Consider the following 19,112-nt stretch of genomic DNA (forward strand, 5'->3'; position numbering starts at 1 on the left):
AAGGAGAGTGGTTGGTAACGTGAACGTCTTCGATTCTCATCATGGACAATTTTAGCTAATTAGCAACTTTGCAACTACTTACTACGTTTGAGCTACTTAGCATGTTAGCTAACCCTAACCCTTTTAACGGTGGTAACAACAAATTGGAATGCGTAACATATCATACGTTTTGAAATTCGTGACATATTGTAGGAATTGCATTTCGTAACATATCAAATGGATGATAGACATCCAGAAATTGATACATACCATATGAAACGTAACATATCAAACTAAACATAGTGTCTCGGATTTAATTACACAGATATACAAATGAGTTATATCGATCTCTATGGTTGATACACACGTTTATATTTATAAACAACAGTTTCGGTTATTTCCGCTGGTCTTCGATTCTATTCGTAAACTGATACGTTTGCATCTGTTTCGGATATGTTCGGGAGCTTTCGACATGGTCGGTAACGGTCGTTGTGTTCAAATCTTCAGAGCTACTTCTGGCCTGGATACTGAAATAAGAAAGGAACTGAAGAAAGAGGGAAACAAAAAACAGTGGACGAGAGAAGGAGCCTGACAACGGAATGACGGTGCTGCAGGAACCTGTTCAGGTAAATAAGTAGTTTGCTATACCAAGAAGAGAACTGTCACATGCAGGACGAGGAATGTATTGTGGCCTGCATGGTTACCTCCCTACCAGAAAGGTCCACTACTGCTACACCGAGGCCTGAGAAGAAATGGTTTGGCCTAGCCAGCTAGCATTCTCCGAATAGTTGCTTCGTTGTTAAAATCGGTAAACTAGTGCCTGTTATTCAATATATACCACACAGGGGTACTCTTTAGAACGGCCACTGTCAGCCAGGTATACGATATTAGATAGCGGTAGGTGCCAGCTAACTGGGTGCTCAGTCATTAGCCATATTTAGCTAGCGACATTAACTCGCTACTAGTTATGGAGCCTCAACGTTTGTTTTTAAATTATCTGGTTAATGTTAGTAATCTAGTTAGCTACTGGAAAACTAGACTAACATAACTTGCTAACTTTAGCTAATTAACGTTACTAACTTAGACTGACAGTAAAGTGAGTTTTTCAGATAACGTTATCTAAATTAACTAAAGTTAGTTAGTTAGCTAAACATTACAGCTGATCAGATTGATGATGGTTGACATTATGTCGATGTCATTCTCCCTGCAAAATAACATTAGCTAACGCCAAAGTCGTTAAGCTAGCATCTAAGTTAGCTAGTATGTCGACCAAGGTTTAAGTTACTTCAGATTGTATTGTAAATGGGCATTTTGACAGCTGAACTGAACATATTGAAAACCATTGGCTAGTTAGCTATCTACTCAGTGCTAGTTAGCAACATGGATAACTGCTGCCTGCATTGAACATTTGATGCAGCTAGCTACTTGCCATTTACCGTAACCTTAAACATCATCAGATCTGACATAGCCAAGTAACGTTACCTCAACTAACAGCCAAGTACCTCAATTTGAGTTAGCAAGACGTTACATTGCTACGTTATCCTATGGCCACATATGTTGGTATTGATATCGAACGACGAAATAACGTTAGCTAAATGTTTGACACTTACCACGAAAAACTCGCCTAAGCCCTAGACCAGTGAAAGCCCCCCCCAAAATGTAAGATAGCATTGTCTGCCCGTCGAATGTAACTAGCTAATGGTTGTTTGCTGTGTCAACATTTCATAGCCATCTAGCTAACAGCCAGCCATAAGATTCAATAGTTCGCTATAATAAGCTGCAAGCTTTCTATTCAAATAATGTATTATCAACGCATGTGCTTATTGACTGATTAGGCCATTGATTATTATTGAGTTGTAAAGCTTGCTGTTAGAGCCACCACCAGATCAGACAATCATAGTAGGTTGTGTGACAATATGTAGAGATGCAGATGTGTTTGTCTCCCTGTGTCTAGGCTGCTGTTTGGCATGCACTAAACCACTATGCCTACAGAGATGCCGTGTTCCTGGCCGAGAGACTATATGCTGAAGGTAATGAAATCTACCCCTCATGTCTTAAGAAGATCCTGTCCATGCTGCAGCACAGCTGAGCTCCTCCTCTTTCAGCTTAACATTACTGTGCAGACAACTGTACAGTTCCACCTGATTGCTTTAATCCACACATATACCCCTGAAAGGTTTTGACATGATGGTGGGTTGTGGGGCCTGACTGACACATGCAAAACAGGTTTTTAGAACACATTGTCATTTCTTATAGAATAGCCTGTAGGCTGCTGTTGCTTTAATGTGGAACGCAAAACACTGCAGTGGGCTATTAGGCAATAGCGTAGATGTGAGTCGATCAAAATAACATGTCAAGTATGAAAATTGGTCACATGCCAAAAGGAATATAATGCTGTCAGTACAAGTATGAAAATGTCAGTGCCAAATTAATAAAATGTATATTTATAACTCATAGTCATCTGGGATTGTGCTTTTGGTGTTTGTGTCAGGGTATGTATCTGTATGTTAATTTAAGCGCAAATTATGCAAATGCCTATTATTTGGATGCATCTCTTATCCTCCTCACAGTGCATTCAGAGGAGGCCCTCTTTCTGTTAGCCACATGCTACTATCGTTCGGGAAAGGCCTACAAGGCATACCGCCTTCTCAAGGGGCACAGCTGTACAACGCCACAATGCAAATACCTCCTCGCCAAGTGCTGTGTGGAACTGAGCAAGTAAGGATGTTATTTTGTTTCTGGTGTTTTAGGTCTCGTAGCTATGACATTGTGCATGCTTTGAATGCAGAGTGTCTGGATAGCTCCCTTCCTCTGACCCCTGTATGCTCACATCAGTGGTCCGGTCCTCTTCTCTTCGCAGGCTTGCAGAGGGAGAGCAGATCCTGACAGGCGGGGTCCTGAACAAACAGAAGAGCCAGGAGGACATCGTCACAGAGTTTGGAGACTCTGCCTGTTTCACATTGTCCCTATTGGGGCAAATCTATTGGTAGGATAACCATGTTCATTACTTCATTGTTGACCAATCTAACGCATGTTCGGGTAACGTTTTCAATTGAGAGTTGATTGCTTGTGTGCTAGCTATCACATTGCAATAGCTAATGTTTTACTATGCAACTGAGTGATAGATGTTGCACCCTAGGGAAGAGTGTTGGGCATAGCAGTGCCTTGATGTTTGTTTGTCACGATGGACTCGTTTATTGTATCCTGAAGGAAACCTTGTTGATTCATCTTCCCGTGGTGTTGCTAATGAATTAAAGGGAGCAGAAATTGAGAATTGGAGAGGAGGCATGTCTGTGAATGATATTTGGATGTTACCTTGGTCAATTCAAATGGACTATTTGAATGCAGGAAGGAGCTGCAGCAGCCTCCTATGCAGAGGATGTCCTTTTCTACAGAGATACTGTATTTAGAACATGATGTAAGCTCAGCTAGTGGGCTAGAATCTCCAAGCATTTAATTATCACTTAGTCATGAACATCATGTTACAATTTAGACATGCATGAACCACAATCAAAATGCTGTTGTCTCAATTTCTAAGGTTTAACCATATCAGAAATCAGACTCTAAACAACAACGTGGTATGCTGGTATATTTCACATTATTGCATTATTACTGTGTGATGTCAGGAAAACCAATATAGCAGTTAAGCAAAGGTAATTGGTCTGGTATCTAACATGTGTGACCGTAATACAACCATAAATGCACAGCGAGTGGTTGCTTCCGCTTATAAATTAGATTTGAGGTACAGGAACAAGCTAATCCTGACAAAGATATTAGCTGGAATGTTCTGAATTAGATTAACGTAACCAGGCGCTATGTGTTTTGTTGTGTGATTGCACGTTCGTGCCTGTCACCCACATGCGTCACTCAATATCGAGAAGATAATTTTCTTCTTCCTTCTGTCTGTGCAGCAAAACGGATCGTCTGGCCAAAGGTTCTGAATGTTATCAGAAGAGCCTGAGTATGAATCCTTTCCTGTGGTCTCCCTTTGAGTCCCTCTGTCAGATCGGTGAGTCAGTCAATCAGCTGGGATGGGTGGGTGGTAGGGTAGTTAGTTATATAATGCATGTTAAGATGATAGAGTACAATATGTATTTGCATTAAAAATTGTTTGATTCACTCGTCATTGTAAGACAAAAATGTGAAACTTACACTGGTCCTTATCCCATGCATGATGGCGGATCCAAATCTAATTCCCTGACCAGTGCTCAGGCTCAAATCCACTCTATTCCCTCCCCCTGTTCTTAAGCAGATTGTATTAACCTGTATCTTTGTTGTCAGGCGATCGGCCGGACCCAGAGCAGATCTTCAGACTGACGTCCCTGCAGTTCTTTAGCGGTGGGAGTGGAGCCCCTCCCCTGTTCCCTATCAGCCCTGCCCACACACCAAGCCACAACATGCCCCACCGCCAGGTGGACACGGTGCTCATGGAGACGCCCCAGGACACCTTAGTACGTCCCTTCGACTCTCCCCCCTCTGTCCTTTTAAACCCAGTATTACTGTTCATATTTTTCTAAGGCCAGGTTTGGCTCTCTTTACAATGATGGCTTGCATTGCATTGGTGCCAAGATGAGTGTTTGACCTGGTGTTTGGTTAGGACTGTGGAAGAAGGTGATCTGTGAACACTAGGGGTGCAACAGTAAACTTATTCTTACTGAACTGTTTGGTACAGGGACCTCGGTTCGGTCTGCAATGTGAACCCAAATGTATATATTTGTGTGTGTGTGTGTGTGTGTGTGTGTGTGTGTGTGTGTGTGTGTGTGTGTGTGTGTGTGTGTGTGTGTGTGTGTGTGTGTGTGTGTGTGTGTGTGTGTGTGTGTGTGTGTGCATTCAAAAGCTTGGGGTCACATAGAAATATTCTTGTTTTTGAAAGAAAAGCACTTTTTGTTTGTCCATTTCAAATAACATAAATTGATAGGAAATGCAGTGTAGCCATTGTTAATGTTGAAAATAACTATTGTAGCTGGAAACGATGGATTTAAAATTAAAATAAAAATTTTTTTAATGGAATATCTACATAGGCGTACAGAGGCCCATTATCAGCAACCATGACTCCTGTGTTTCGATGACACGTTGTTAGCCAATCCATGTTTATCATTTTAAAAGGCTAATTGATCATTAGAAAACCCTTTTGCAATTATTTTAGCACAGCTGAAGACTGTTGTTCTGGTTAATGAAGCAGTAAAACTGGCCTTAGACTAGTTGAGTATCTGGAGCATCAGCATGTGGGTTCGATTACAGACTCAAAATGGGTAGAAACAAATAACTTTCTTCTGAAACTTGTCAGTCTATTCATGTTCTGAGAAATGAAGGCTATTCCATGCGAGAAATTGGCAAGAAACTGAAGATTGCGTACAATGCTGTGTACTACTCCCTTCACAGAACAGCGCAAACAGGCTCTAACCAGAATAGAAAGAGTGGGAGGCCCTGGTGCACAACTGAGCAAGAGGACAAGTACATTGGAGTGTTTAGTTTGAGAAACAGATGCCTCAAGTCCTCAACTGGCAGCTTCATTAAATAGTACCCGCAAAACACCAGTCTCAATGTCAACAGTGACACACGTGTAATAAAGTACTAATTAAACAAATCTAAATATATTTGAGATTCTTCAATGTAGTGCCTTAGACCCCTGCGCCACTCGGGAGGCCCCAGGACCTCTAATTTTTGAGTTTACCTGGAAAAAACTAAATGAAACCAGGTTTTTAAAAAAAAATGAAAGATTTTATAGGGCCCTATATTATATGGCTCATGATCTGTTCCTGGGTTAGTTTGACATCTTTGGCCAACACTAAAATTATCTACAGTAACGTTTGGCATTTAATTTTCCGCTGTACCGAACCGTGACCCAAACCCGCAAAATGTACTGAACTGGGGGTTTGGTGAACCGTTACACCCCTAATGAACGCTTTATGATAAATGGCACTTCACAAGCAAAGACCACAGTTCTTTCTAATAACCTGCCTATCCAAATGTGCAATGAAGAACTGACAACTGCTGTCTTGTTCCCTTTCCCTCCCCTGTAGGAATTAAACAGACTGAACCTGGAGTCTTCCAACTCAAAGTACTCGTCTCTGAACACAGACTCCACCATGTCCTACATCGACTCGTCTGTCATCTCCCCGGACACCGTAGGGCCTCTGGGTACAGGCAGCTCCCTGCTATCCAAACAAGTGCAGAACAAACCCAAGAGTGGGCGCAGTCTACTGGGGGGACCGGCAGCACTCAGCCCCCTAACGCCCAGGTACTGGTGGTCTCACCGCGTACACACACATACGATGTTTTTTCTCAGTAGAGGCTCTATTACATGTGTTGGGCTGTTTTATCATAAGTGGATTGACACAGGCACGCATTATTTATCTGCTCATAAGTGTCGTGTGGCACTGTATTTTGAGTGTGGCGTGATTCTGTGTGTTGAGGCACTCCCACATGTTTCCTTCTGACTACTTTTTCAGTGTCATTATGTAGGGTGTCCAAAAATGCACTTTGGTGATTACATTTTACTTCCTTATGTTTATAAAATACATTTTACCAAGACAAATATGATTATTCATGTTCTAAATCTTTCAGTTTTAACATATCAAAAAAGTCTAATTTTGTAACCTAATACATCTGTTAATAAGCACTAAGTTGTGTTGACATAGCGGTGAAGGTTCCTCATAACTTTTAAGGATTTAGCATTTTGTGGTTGTTGTCTTCAAAGTTGTTTCCGCGGGTCGCAAAAAGTTAAATTAGCATGACACGAGCTGAATTGAATGTAAAAGGCTTTGAAGGTAAAAGCTTGGAACACACTCAATGCTCCATTGACATTTCACAGAGATACGTTTGTTTTTGTGAGAAATCTTTGAAGTAGAGCAGGAATTTCACATGAATACAAAAAGTTCATACTAAAATATGGAAGCATTACATATGTCTCAAAATCAATATCATTCTTACCTCTATTGTTTTATGTCCTGCGGATTTTATAAGAAAGATGAGTTAAACGGTGAGCCTGTCAGTTTACCTTATTAATTCTTGCACAGCATCCAGCCTAGTAGACGCAATGCTATTTTCCTGTAATTTGACCACTTCTTCTCTAGCCTCCATTGATTTAGTCATCATACAAGAGTGATAACTCTAACGTTTGAATGGATTATGATAGAGACATGAGATTTGGAGCATTGGTTTTCTTAGGAGTATCTGCCCAATTTAATGTTATTTTACCCGTTGGTCAAAATATGCATTTTTAATTGGACAGCCTACATTATAGGCATATGCATTGGCAGCGATCACTCCGCTAGTAATTTGTCCATGGCGTTGAAAATTGTAGTCAAGTAACATTATCTAGGTTATAATTTGATATTGTGCACCTGGCTGCAGTACATACTGGTCTCTTCATTCATTCATCCTCCAACTCCATTGTCCACTCGCCTGTAATTAGGGAGACTGTAATGATAACTGGCTTCAGAGGACGTCTTGATTACTGCTTTTCCTCTGTCCTCTACGACGGTTTTATTCTGTGAGGGCTTTTCTACTTGCTTTAAAGGCTTCTCTGGTACTGCAACTGGATGTAAATGGCCTCCATGGGGACCTCTGGATGATAGGTTAAATTATACAGAGCTGAATAAGTCAACAATGTAGATGAGATATACTGAGAATCCGTTTGAATGATCTTATTCCCAGTTTTGGAATCTTGCCCCTGGAGCCCAGCCCAGGGGACCCCTTGTATCTGCAGAACTACTCTCACAGTGGCTCGGGGATGGAGCCACCCCCTCCCGGAGTCCCACCAAAGAAGGTACGCACGCGTCATCGCTATATTGAAGACAACACGCCAACCGCTATGTGGCTCTCCTATTTGGAGTGTTGATCGAAGAGCCAGAGCAAAAATTGTTCTATGCATGCTGAATAGAAAACATTTCAACTTCAGAGGAGATTCCTTTAACTTCAGTGATGGATTGAACAATGGAGGTCAAAGATGTTTTGTTAGAATTTAAAAAAATGTATTTTTAAATAGCTTTCTTCCCACTTTTCCCTCTTCAGTCTGTAGCGAGAATCAGCCAGCCGGGGACAAAGTCGGTGTTTGCACAGAGTGGCAACAGCAGGGAGATCATCCCTATCTCCTTCAACCAGACTCAGACCACTGCCCCCCCACAGACCAGGTATGTGCTCTTTACAAGGCCCATATGGACCCATGTTTACAGTATGGAAATGTAGAGATATTGCCAAAAAAGACAGCTGTCCTCACAATACTTGTTTATTTTCAGTGAGAATTCATGCAGGGTGAAATTATGATCCATACTTGTTTTGAGTCAAGTGTTGTGCTTTAAACTTGAAACACTGCAGCATTTTTGCTTGGTCAAAATGTCACTCATGGCGACGAGTGTTCTCTGTGCTAGTGGTTGTCTAAGTATGAAGACCATTGTTGTGCTCTGTTTGTCTGTGCCTACTGTAGTACTACGCCTCAAGTGCTGAGCCCCACAATCGCTGCTCCCCCCAACGTGCAGCCCAGACGGAGCTCCAGACTCTTCACCAGTGCCAGCTCTACTGCCAAGGTAACATAGAAGAGACTGCGTTTGAGTGGATTTTTCCTTTAAACATATAACCAAATACTGGAATTGAGATGGACAGTGGTGCATCTTTTGAACCAGAAAAACAAAAACATCAGTTTGCTCTCAAGTCTAGCATTTTAAGTAGTGTTATGATATTTATGAGCAGAGATTGCATTTTATATGTATTATTTTGTTCTATATAGAATAGAGGTTTGCACTGGGCTGTGCTGCTGAGATTCTTGGCAAATATGTTATTTTTCCTATTACCAAATATCAAAAGGGGGGGGGCAGACATGGGTCTGATGTTAGCAGAGGTCTTTGAAATGCTAAACACAAACAAACATTCCTCAACAGGAGAATAGCAAGAAGCTGAAAATGAAGTTCCCCACCAAAATCCCCAACCGGAAGACCAAGTCAAAAATGGGCAAGGGAGGCATCACCCCATCCAACCTGAACGAGAGCATTGAGATCCTCAAGTTGGACTCGTCCATGACAGACGGGAAAGTCAGTATGGGCTCTCCTCAGTTCCAGGCCTTCAGTCTGCAGAAGGCTGCTGCAGGTGAGCTGGGACACTGTTAGAATCAACTCTCACACTTTGACTATACACTGCCATTAAAAACAAATTATGTCAAAGTAATGCAGTAGTTTTCTGACTTTTTTTATTAAGTTGCTGTTATAATTGTACTACATTTCTATAGTCTTATTAGCCACCTTGTCATAAATTATCCTTACAAAGATGCCATCACAAGTCCTTATCTCCAAACCCCTCTTTTCCCTCTGTGTTCCAGATGGCCTCATGTCGCTGATGCGAGACATCGGCCGGGGGTACCTGGCCCTCTGCTCTTACAATTGTAAGGAAGCTATCAGCATCCTGAGCCAGCTGCCCTCCCATCACTACAATACAGGGTGGGTCCTGGGACAGATCGGCAGGGCCCACTTTGAGCTGGCCGAATACATGCAGGTAAGGGAGAGCCTTCTTTTGCTAGGTTCATCTTTCATACATAAAACAGGGATTATGGGCATCTGAAGCTAGATGTGCTCCTGTCCTTACTACAATTCCACAGGGTTAAGACTGTCAAATGGATGCAGAGAGTGGTCGAGGGCTGTGCATGGTGGCTTTTGCTACTTCTCAATGGCTCGATTAGAAACTTTTCTCACTATTCGCCTCCTGTCCTCTCCCTGTAGGCGGAGAGGATCTTCTCAGAGGTGCGGCGCATCGAGAGCTACCGGGTGGAGGGCATGGAGATTTACTCCACCACCCTTTGGCACTTGCAGAAGGACGTGGCCCTGTCGGCCCTGTCCAAAGACCTCACCGACATGGACAAGAATTCACCAGAGGTACGTAGTTAACTAACACACTGGGACAAACAGTTGCATGTACCTTATCCACATGTCCTGGACTAAAAAGTATGTTCAATTGAGACTTTTCCATTGGGAAATGCTTACATGTGATTCTGTCTTGGAGTATGGTTGCCTTAATTTAAAAGATCCATTTTTCTGCTCCTCTTCTATTCCTTCCCAACTCTCTCTCTTTCTCTTTGTCCCCTTAGGCATGGTGCGTGGCTGGTAACTGTTTCAGTCTGCAGAGGGAGCATGACATAGCCATTAAGTTCTTCCAGCGTGCCATCCAGGTGAACCCGGGCTTTGCCTACGCCTACACGTTGCTAGGCCATGAGTTTGTCCTCACAGAGGAGCTGGAGAAGGCTCTGGCCTGCTTCCGTAACGCCATCAGAGTCAACACACGCCACTACAATGCCTGGTAAGTTAGTGCACAACCTTGGAGTGATAGTGGATGTGACAAAATCTTAATTACAATCGTAATAGATGTGAAAATGCTCTATTATGGTTGAGAATGAAGCGACTGAACAAATGAACAATGAAACAGCACAGCAAGTAATTGAAAGAAATAGGTTTTGATGATGTTTTACTGGTAATTGGGACATGCGTAAATACCAACAAAATAACTTTTTGGTTTTCGTGTGTGTGTTTCAACTAACTGTACTAAAATGCTTAAAAGGCCGCTAAAATTGTAAATGTCAGTATCGGGTTTTTTGGCAGGGAAAATATCGGATATCTATCAGCCAAAAATGTCATATCGGTGCATCCATATAATTGGTAATCCAAAAAATATCAGGTTTTAAAATCACAGCTGGCCTGTTACATTGTTTGCCTCCATTTGGGATGCATCGTTTCAGTTTCAATGACTCAATATAAAAACGGATGAATGTAACTAAGGTTGGGAATGTCAATACAATCAAACTAGCAAGGGAATGATCACAAGTCCATCATAACGTGGCTAATAGGCTAGCATATCTATTTATGTAGCAAGCTAAAAACATGGAGCCTAATGCTAGCTAGCTAGGATGTCATGCCATTGGAGGAGTGAGTAAGTGACCCCCCCTCCCCTCATATTGTTTTTTTGGGTGGCTATACAAAGCTAGAGATGCAGGTGTCATTTGGTTAGCTAGCAAGAACTTGAATGACGGTTATACAGTTAGCCAGAGTGAATTTACGAATGCAAGAGATATGCTATCTACTCTAATTTCAGAGTACTCTCATCTGAGTATGCCAGAGCGCAGAACAACTGATGAATTTACAAACGCACAACACCTACTGAATATGACCGGTGTCAGTAAACATAGGCAAAAAAGTAATAGTTAGTCAAGAAGGCTCTAGATAACATGTAACCAGCTCTTCTACGGCAAGTAAAATGGTCAGAGTGAGATGTTCTCACATTTGTGTCTGGAAGTAGCTAGTTAGCAAACTAGCCAACTTTAGCCAGTTAGCTTAGGTGCTTGGTTGGGACAACCATGCATTGGCAGGCAAGCTGCAGAAGGACAAGGCAATTCCCCATTGTTTAGCTGAAAAAGTTTGAGAGTGTTTATCTAATGTTCCTTCGTTAGATTTGATCTCCTCTTGCTCTGGCTAGCATTAGTTGTTGGTCTTATTGATGTGCATAACTGAGGGACAGAGCCTACCTTTTCATGGTTGTTTGATCAATAGAAATGTAAAGTTCCCAAATGTAAGAGGACTCCCGTGTCGTTTACATATTTGCAGAAATCCATTCGGATGTATTTTGTGGCTTTTGGCAAATGCGTTCTAATGATCTAAAGTTGCGCTGTTACAACTGCCTGTAAACACAGTCCAGTTCAAAGTGAATGATTGCAGGCCCATGTAGCAAATGGCATGTTTATAGAAAAGTCTACTGTAGCTCTGATTGGCTATAGCGCACCAGTCTGTGTAGATTCCGGTCCTGGACAAGACATGTTTTTATTCATTTTTATTAACTGCAGGGACTATTAATTGTCCAAATGCACGGCCGCTTTACCACTTTATATTGCTATAGAATTTACACAAATGCCTTAGTATACGTAATTCCCAAACATTCTAAGAATTTATGAAACGTGAAAATGCTTGTCAGAATTTAAGTGTCATTCTTCCTAGTATGTATATGAACAGATTTGTATACGATTTTTATGTCGCTAAATTGCTGTCAGTTCCACTTTAAATGCAACACTGTTTCTCACACAAATTATTTTCAGAGTTGGCTAACAGCAAGCGCGCTACAATAAAACTTATTGTTGAGTTATTCTTGAAAAGGGAGAAGCTAACAAATTAGCAACAACATCCTCTATGATAACACCTACTGCAGCCGCAGCAAACTAGCCGCCGAAAAAGCTAGCTAGCTAGACCGTGGGAAAACTACTGCTCGCTATTGCGCAGAAGTGTAGACGTTTCCGTATGTTTTTGTAAAAAACGGTCCCACTCATTAAGTCAATGTGATTGGTTGATTTCATTGTCACGACAAATGTTTTCCCTATTACAGTTGAATAGCAGAAGCCTTTTTCTAACTTCTGATGGTCTAGCCAATAGCTGTCTTAGCAAGGTAGATTTATTTCCCCAGAGACCAGCAAAGAAATCCTGATTTGGATAATTTTTTCCTCTGCAGCGTTAACCCGTTTTCTTTCCAACAAAAACTGAAGAGATTAAATCAAACTCCATTGAAAATAATAGAATTAGCACTATTATAATCATAATTGTATAAATCCTTAGCCTGTAGAAGGCCCATTGTTCCCCACTGTGTTTGTGTTAGTAATTATTTTTAGATTGGCTCTATTTTTCCACAGTATGCATTTTACTTCACTATTCTGAATATCTAAAGAATCCATATGTTCTGAAATATGAACCCAGAAATACTGGACATTTTGAACTCTTATGGTGGGGATTTGACAAAATTACAGTCATGGTCTTGAATTGGACTCTGGTCTTGACTATGTCTCGGTCCCTTTATCCCCCTCCCAGTCTCGACTCGGTCTCGCTTAACACAGCACTGTATTACCTTAATGCAGATTAATAATCTGAAGTCTCAGTAAGGAATTAAAGCTAAAATGTTGTGTTTTGATGTTGGTGAATAATTCAGGATTATGGGAGAAACTTGTTCTCTCTTTCTATCCCTCCATCTCCAGGTATGGCTTGGGGATGATCTACTATAAGCAGGAGAAATTCAACCTGGCAGAGATTCACTTCAAGAAGGCACTTAGCATCAACCCTCAGAGTTCTGTGCTCCTCTGCCACATCGGAGTGGTGAGTGGCCCACTACACTCAGTCTCTTTCAGCTCAATCAGTCTGTCAGGGCACTTCAAGACATTGCATGCTGATTTTTTTTTTCTAACCATCTTTATGTTTTAGAAAACTACTTTATAAATCATATGTATTATTGTTACTATTTTCAAAGCCTGTAGTATTTTACATCAGGTACTTGAGTCATATTTCTCCAATGTTCTTTATGGCACAAACTAACGTGCTCCATGTTTCCTGTTGTTTCCACACAGGTTCAGCATGCACTGAAGAAGTCTGACCATGCTTTAGAAACCCTGAATAGAGCGATCAACATAGACCCCAAGAACCCTCTATGCAAATTCCACAGGGCCTCCATCCTCTTCGCTAATGAAAAGTACAAGGTAGGTCCATATGGCATTTCACAAGCGAACACTGGCTAACCTACTTTTCAGCACAATTCCTCTTCTTCCGTATTAATATTAACATTGTTCACTGTATTTTCTATTGGTTAAGTCTAAGCAAACAGTTTTTTGTGATCCCTATTCAGGCGGCTCTTCAAGAGTTGGAAGAGCTGAAACAAATAGTGCCCAAAGAGTCCCTTGTTTACTTTTTAATAGGAAAGGTAAGCAAATGTAAACTTATTTTCTTTGTGGGGATTACGAAGAAAGGAGCTGACCATAAGTGAAGAATTTACGGTCACTTTGATATTTGTACTCAATAATAGACCACTTTACACTCACCTCTCAAATCTCATATAGTCTGACTTTGTGCAATAGACTAAATAGCTATGAGATGTTTGACATCAAATTGTATTTGTCACATGCGCCGAATATAACAGGTGTAGTGTAGACTTTACCGTGAAATGCTTACTTACGAGCCCTTAACCAACAATGCAGAGTTTTTAAAAAGTAAGAAACATTTGCTAAATAAACTAAAGGAGAAATAGTAACCCAATGAAATAACAATGAGACTATATACAAAATGTACTGGTACCGAGTCAATGTGCAGGGGTACGGGTAAGTTGAGGTAATTGTGGGGATTTAGTGACATATTTCCTAGTTTACGAATGTATTCATATGGATGGTGTGTCCTGCTCTAATCATATGCTTTCTTCCCTATTGCTCCCCTCAGGTGTATAAGAAGCTGGGCCAGACCCACTTGGCATTGATGAATTTCTCCTGGGCAATGGACCTGGATCCCAAAGGAGCCAACAATCAGATCAAAGAGGCCATAGACAAGAGGTACCTCCCTGACGACGAGGAGCCTGTCACTGAGGACTACCCCTATGACTCAGGTACAACCACTGTGACTGCCATGACCAACTCACACATGGCTTTGACCATTTGGTTCCCTGGTAATGATGGCAATGACCTGTACATTTGTTATGAGTTGCATAATTTATGAATGCAAAATATTTGACAGCCTTAAAATTAAACATTGAGTACTAGTAGTAAATAATTGAGTCAATATAAGTCCGAATTTGAATAGCATATGTGAAACACTCCAGAAAGGTGTAGCCAAGTGGCCTACCACTAAAGTACATATCTTAGGGTGAGAATGCCAATATGGTCAGGTTTCTGTCTCTGTATTTGTTACTTCAAGAAGAAAGCTGAAAAATGTCACTGTCAGAGCCATGCTTTGACCTCTAACCTCCACCATGTCCCCAGCAGCTGAGGTGGAGGAGTCGCAGGAGAGCAGTATGACCGACGCAGATGACACACAGCTCCACACTGCCGAGAGCGACGAGGTCCTGTAACTCACCTGACCCTACCCCTCCACCCCGACCCGACCCCTCTTTTGGACTTAAAAACCATGCCAACCTGGAGCCAACCGCTGGACTCCAGTATTAAAGAGGAAGAGGAAAAAAAGGAAAACAAACTGCTGCTAATACAGTACCTCCGATTTATTTTCATCATCTGCTATTTCTTGGTTTCGTTTTCTTCTACCCCTACACACACCACTACCACCACCATCCTCGTCCTTCTCCTGTCATGCCTTAGTCCTCACTGGCTTATCATTCTCGTCGGCTCCCATGCAGCCATGTGTGGACGTTTTTTTTTTTTTTCTGGTTTGTTTTTCCTAGAATACCTCATCAGCACCACATCGCCCCATCAGTGCTGATTTTGAATGTCCTGTCCATCATTGAAAGACATCACTTTCGCTTCTTTTAGGTTTGGAGCGCTGCGCTCATGCCCACGGAAGAACAATAAACAACAAACATTCATGGAAGTTCCTGTCTTAATGTTTAGGTTTTTTTTTATGTTCTTCATCAGCTTTACTCTGAATAAACACTTGTGTTATAGCCTGTAACTCTTTGGTTCCTCTCTCCTGGTTGGTCTGTGATTAAATGTATGGGAGAGAAATGAGGACAAGCACATTTCTCGCCTTTTCTCTGGGGCGTTGGGATGTCCAAGGTGTTCCAACCATGGTTATGGCCCGGCAAGTTTCAGCTAAAGTAGACAGATAATATCTCCTACTTGAGATCTAGCAATGACAGATGTCTCGATCACAGATGAATAAATAAAAGTGACATTTAACCATGTTTGTTTTAGAAGTGCCTCTTATTGACAACGATATGAGAAGCCAGTGGTTCATCAACCTGTCAACAAGATTTGATGTGCAGTTCTTTTGAGGTGATTCATCATGAAATACTTCTAGAAACAAATGTGCTAAAATATGATAATCATCCACAGGTTTAGCCTGAGTGTCAGTCTGTTTGAACTATCATGCCAACTACTTGTCATTTGCCGTACCAAACATTTGGCTTGACAATTACATGAATGGAGTTGGAAAGACCACAAACTGATCTGGCACAAGGCTACCACGGGTTGGTCCTCACTGACCACATTAATACAAGGTATGATGACGGGGATTAAATGCCCAGTTTCAATATTTGGATGCATCTGGTCTAGAATTAATCAACCAAACATCCAAGTGTGTGTTTGGGGAATTCCGCATTGATTCTATGTGTATGTATACAATGTTTCTTGATGTGCTTCTTAACGTACAGTTGGGAAAGGCAATCTCAGTGCCACATTCAGAAATATTGCCCCATATCAAGGAGTTGAAATGCCTTTCCTAAAGTTTTGTTCCTTTTTTTCTAAGGCAAACAACTTAATTTGTCCTCAGCACATCCAGGATCAAATATTATGTTCTCATTTTGCAAGTGCTTTGGGGTATTAATTTAAAATGTGTTCTGTCTTTGGGGATAATATCTGTTCATGTATATATGTGCTATTCATTTTAAGGATATTTGAGATTATAGAATAAACTACTTTAAACATGTCCTCTATTTGACTGCCTTGTACTCCCCCAAAATGTGATGTCAATAAATGTAAGACTTGTTGGCTGCGTCTGCCGACAAACACCTGATAAGACAATGTATCTTAGTAGATGCTGATCAGAGTAAATTGGACAATGATTGGGGAACTGAACAACAGTTTATAGCCTAGTTTAAATTAAGTATGGATTTATATCAGTCTCAATTAATTGCATTGAGAACACTGATTAGTTCATGATTTCTAAGTGGGGGGAAACCAGTATTGTTTCAGGACAGGAGATGAAGATAACTCAGTGGGTCTGACAGCAGTGGGAAGATATTTTCACAATTGAGGACCTGGATCAGAGAAGAACTGGGATGAGCATCTGCTGTATCCTTGCCCTCACTGGCATACCAGGACATTGCATCTGACATATCCTTGCCCTCACTTCCATAGCAGGACATTGCATCTGATGCAAACAGGAACTTGGAGGCAGTATATGGAGGTTAGGAAGGTTATTTTAAGGTTAGTCTTATCATGTAGAAGGACAGAAAGACAGTGGGGCATGACATTTATTAACTAACAATACACCTAGTCGGTTTCAGGTCCTCAACAACTGAGCCACTCCACATACAACCACCTAGGCTAGCACCATTATCTCTGTATAATGCAACTTTAGTCCAGCAATGTAATATTACACACTACAGCAGCCTGAAGAAAATCCCCTTCAAAAGACAGTGATCCAATTGTTGTGACCCAGCATCAGCTTGTCAACACATCTAACACCGTATTAGGTTGCTGAAAAAGTAAATTAACAGCTTCGACTGTTCTCAGTGGCTATTACTAGGTACAAATTATGCTCCGTTTAGCCAATTAAGGGTTGAAATGTGGAGACTAAATACAAAGTAATTTGTGGCAAATGATTCGGTGGAGACTGGAATAATTTGGTGAAATTGACGTTGAAGAGTAATTGGCTAACTATTTAGTTTAACCAAATTATTTTATTTTAAAGTATTGCACTGTTATTGAGCTTGTATATTAATGACAACAACTGGTAAACTTCCATATTATTTACTTTCAACTGAACGCCCATCCGTGCAGACTAGAAGATATAAGCCAATCGCCATCGCTGCATAACCAAGTTGACGAATCACAGTGCTAGGCAGGCGGGTAATTCCGGTTCAAGACTGGTTGACTTGTGCAGGTAAGTGAACATGAATTCTTCACTCTGTCATGTTAAAACTGAGTTTATCTCACGTAATTTTACAAAACGGATTATGTTAGAAGATAAAATGAATAGATATGGAATTTAAGTGTGTTATTTGATATGTTATTGATTTATTTGATGATCAAGTTTGAAATGCTAAGGTAAAACTGCTAACGTTACTGTGGGGTTGCAGTCAACAGGCCAAATAGTGTATATAACGTTAGCTAGCTATCGTTCTTCGGGTGTCGTACAGTAGGCACACACACTTGCAAAATTATATACACTATATAGTAAATAATAATTGTGATAACACTGTGATATTTACAGTAGAATTTTGCACAGTAAGTCACAGTGCATGATATTGTGTATGTTTAGCTACGTTTATAAGTTAGTAATAGATTTTAGCGCAGGGATTGCTAGCAAGCTATGCTAGATGCGCCAGCTAGCTAACTTACTTAGACAAGGGCCGTGGAGTTCGCTAGCTATTAGCTAGCCAACATATTTGATTACGGGCTACAGCCCGTTTCCACAACATCAGTCAAGCTAAAAGAGTATTGAGTCTCAAATTAATACACTTTTTATTCTTAATTTAGAAGACTGTGGAAGATTATGTCGTAGTCTAGTGTTACTGTAGCTGCACGTAAATATTCACCAACATTCAACAAGATAACTTGCAGAATAATTTTTGAATATGGCACAATGCCAGGTCATTCTATAAATATAATATGATTGTCGTACAAACTCAGAACAACAAAAATCAATCACATAATGTTCTGTACAAATAGTGTTTTTCGACATTCTTTGTAGTGGCCATGCCAAGTAGGCCTATGTCAGTCATGATTTTTAGATATATTATTATATATTATTAATTTATAATGCAGTTTCTTTGTATGTACAGGTACCTTGGACAAAGAAGTGGAGGAATTACCTTGTGGAAGCTACAGTGCATTCGAAAAGTATTCAGACCCCTTCACTTTTTCCACCTTTTGTTACGTTACAGCCCTGTTATAAAATGTATTAAATAATTCCCCCCCTCAAAAAAAATTAAAATAAAATCAATCTACCTACACACAATATCCCATAATGATGAAGTGAAAACAGGTTTTTAGAAATGTTTTCAAATGTATTTAAAAAAGAATAGGGTTTCTAAAAACCTGTTTTTGCTTTGTCATTATGGATTATTGTGTGTAGATTGATGAGGGTGAAAAAACTATTTAATCCATTTTAGAATAAGGCTGTAACGCAACAAAATGTGGGAAAAGTGAAGGAATCTGAATACTTTCTGAATGCACTGTACCTGGAAGACACAGTGGATATTTTTACCCTAAGGATGGATTTGGTTGGAGGTGAGCTTTGCTATTGCAAGGTATGTATACACAACACATGTGTTACATGATACAGTATTGATCATGTGTCATCATCATGCATAGAGTTATTACATGCACAGTGCTTGGTTTTAATAATTTTGGACAGATTGCCAAAGTGCATTGTTCCTTAAATGACTATGGTTGACATTTAACTATAATTTGAAATGATGTATCACTACAATATTGTGTCACTGTCTGGCATAGCAACCTAAAG

The 19,112-nt window shown here is 40.6% G+C and overlaps 2 protein-coding genes across 5 annotated transcripts in view; both read left to right on the forward strand.

Annotated features, from left to right (window-relative positions):
* The first annotated feature begins 413 nt into the window (after positions 1-413).
* On the forward strand, positions 414-15,375 carry cdc27 (cell division cycle 27). Of its 2 annotated transcripts, none has more exons than XM_035770874.2 (19): positions 414-605; positions 1,934-2,009; positions 2,550-2,697; positions 2,840-2,965; positions 3,891-3,988; positions 4,261-4,430; positions 6,003-6,220; positions 7,639-7,750; positions 7,996-8,114; positions 8,408-8,507; positions 8,859-9,063; positions 9,293-9,465; positions 9,690-9,842; positions 10,055-10,263; positions 12,971-13,088; positions 13,337-13,465; positions 13,612-13,686; positions 14,196-14,358; positions 14,732-15,375. In XM_035770874.2, the coding sequence occupies exons 1-19, from the start codon at positions 579-581 to the stop codon at positions 14,818-14,820; spliced, it is 2,508 nt and encodes an 835-aa protein (XP_035626767.1). In that variant the 5' UTR covers positions 414-578; the 3' UTR covers positions 14,821-15,375. The 2 variants fall into 2 exon arrangements, with proteins under 2 accessions (XP_035626767.1, XP_035626768.1); XM_035770875.2 differs by having other exon boundaries at positions 417-605; positions 14,735-15,375.
* A 2,065-nt stretch (positions 15,376-17,440) lies between these two features.
* The window catches only part of kansl1b (KAT8 regulatory NSL complex subunit 1b), a 79,962-nt gene continuing 78,290 nt past the window's right edge, over positions 17,441-19,112 (forward strand). For 2 of the 3 annotated variants that reach the window (XM_052518584.1, XM_052518585.1), the window contains exons 1-2: positions 17,441-17,528; positions 18,430-18,877. In XM_052518584.1, the coding sequence (XP_052374544.1) occupies positions 18,862-18,877 (16 nt within the window). In that variant the 5' untranslated portion in view covers positions 17,441-17,528; positions 18,430-18,861. Of the gene's footprint in view, positions 17,529-18,429; positions 18,898-19,112 lie in introns of all 3 variants that reach the window. The other variant, XM_052518587.1, reaches the window with a different exon arrangement.

The sequence above is a fragment of the Oncorhynchus keta genome, chromosome 5 (assembly GCF_023373465.1).
Source record: "Oncorhynchus keta strain PuntledgeMale-10-30-2019 chromosome 5, Oket_V2, whole genome shotgun sequence".
In the NCBI taxonomy this organism is placed as follows: Eukaryota; Metazoa; Chordata; class Actinopteri; order Salmoniformes; family Salmonidae; genus Oncorhynchus; species Oncorhynchus keta.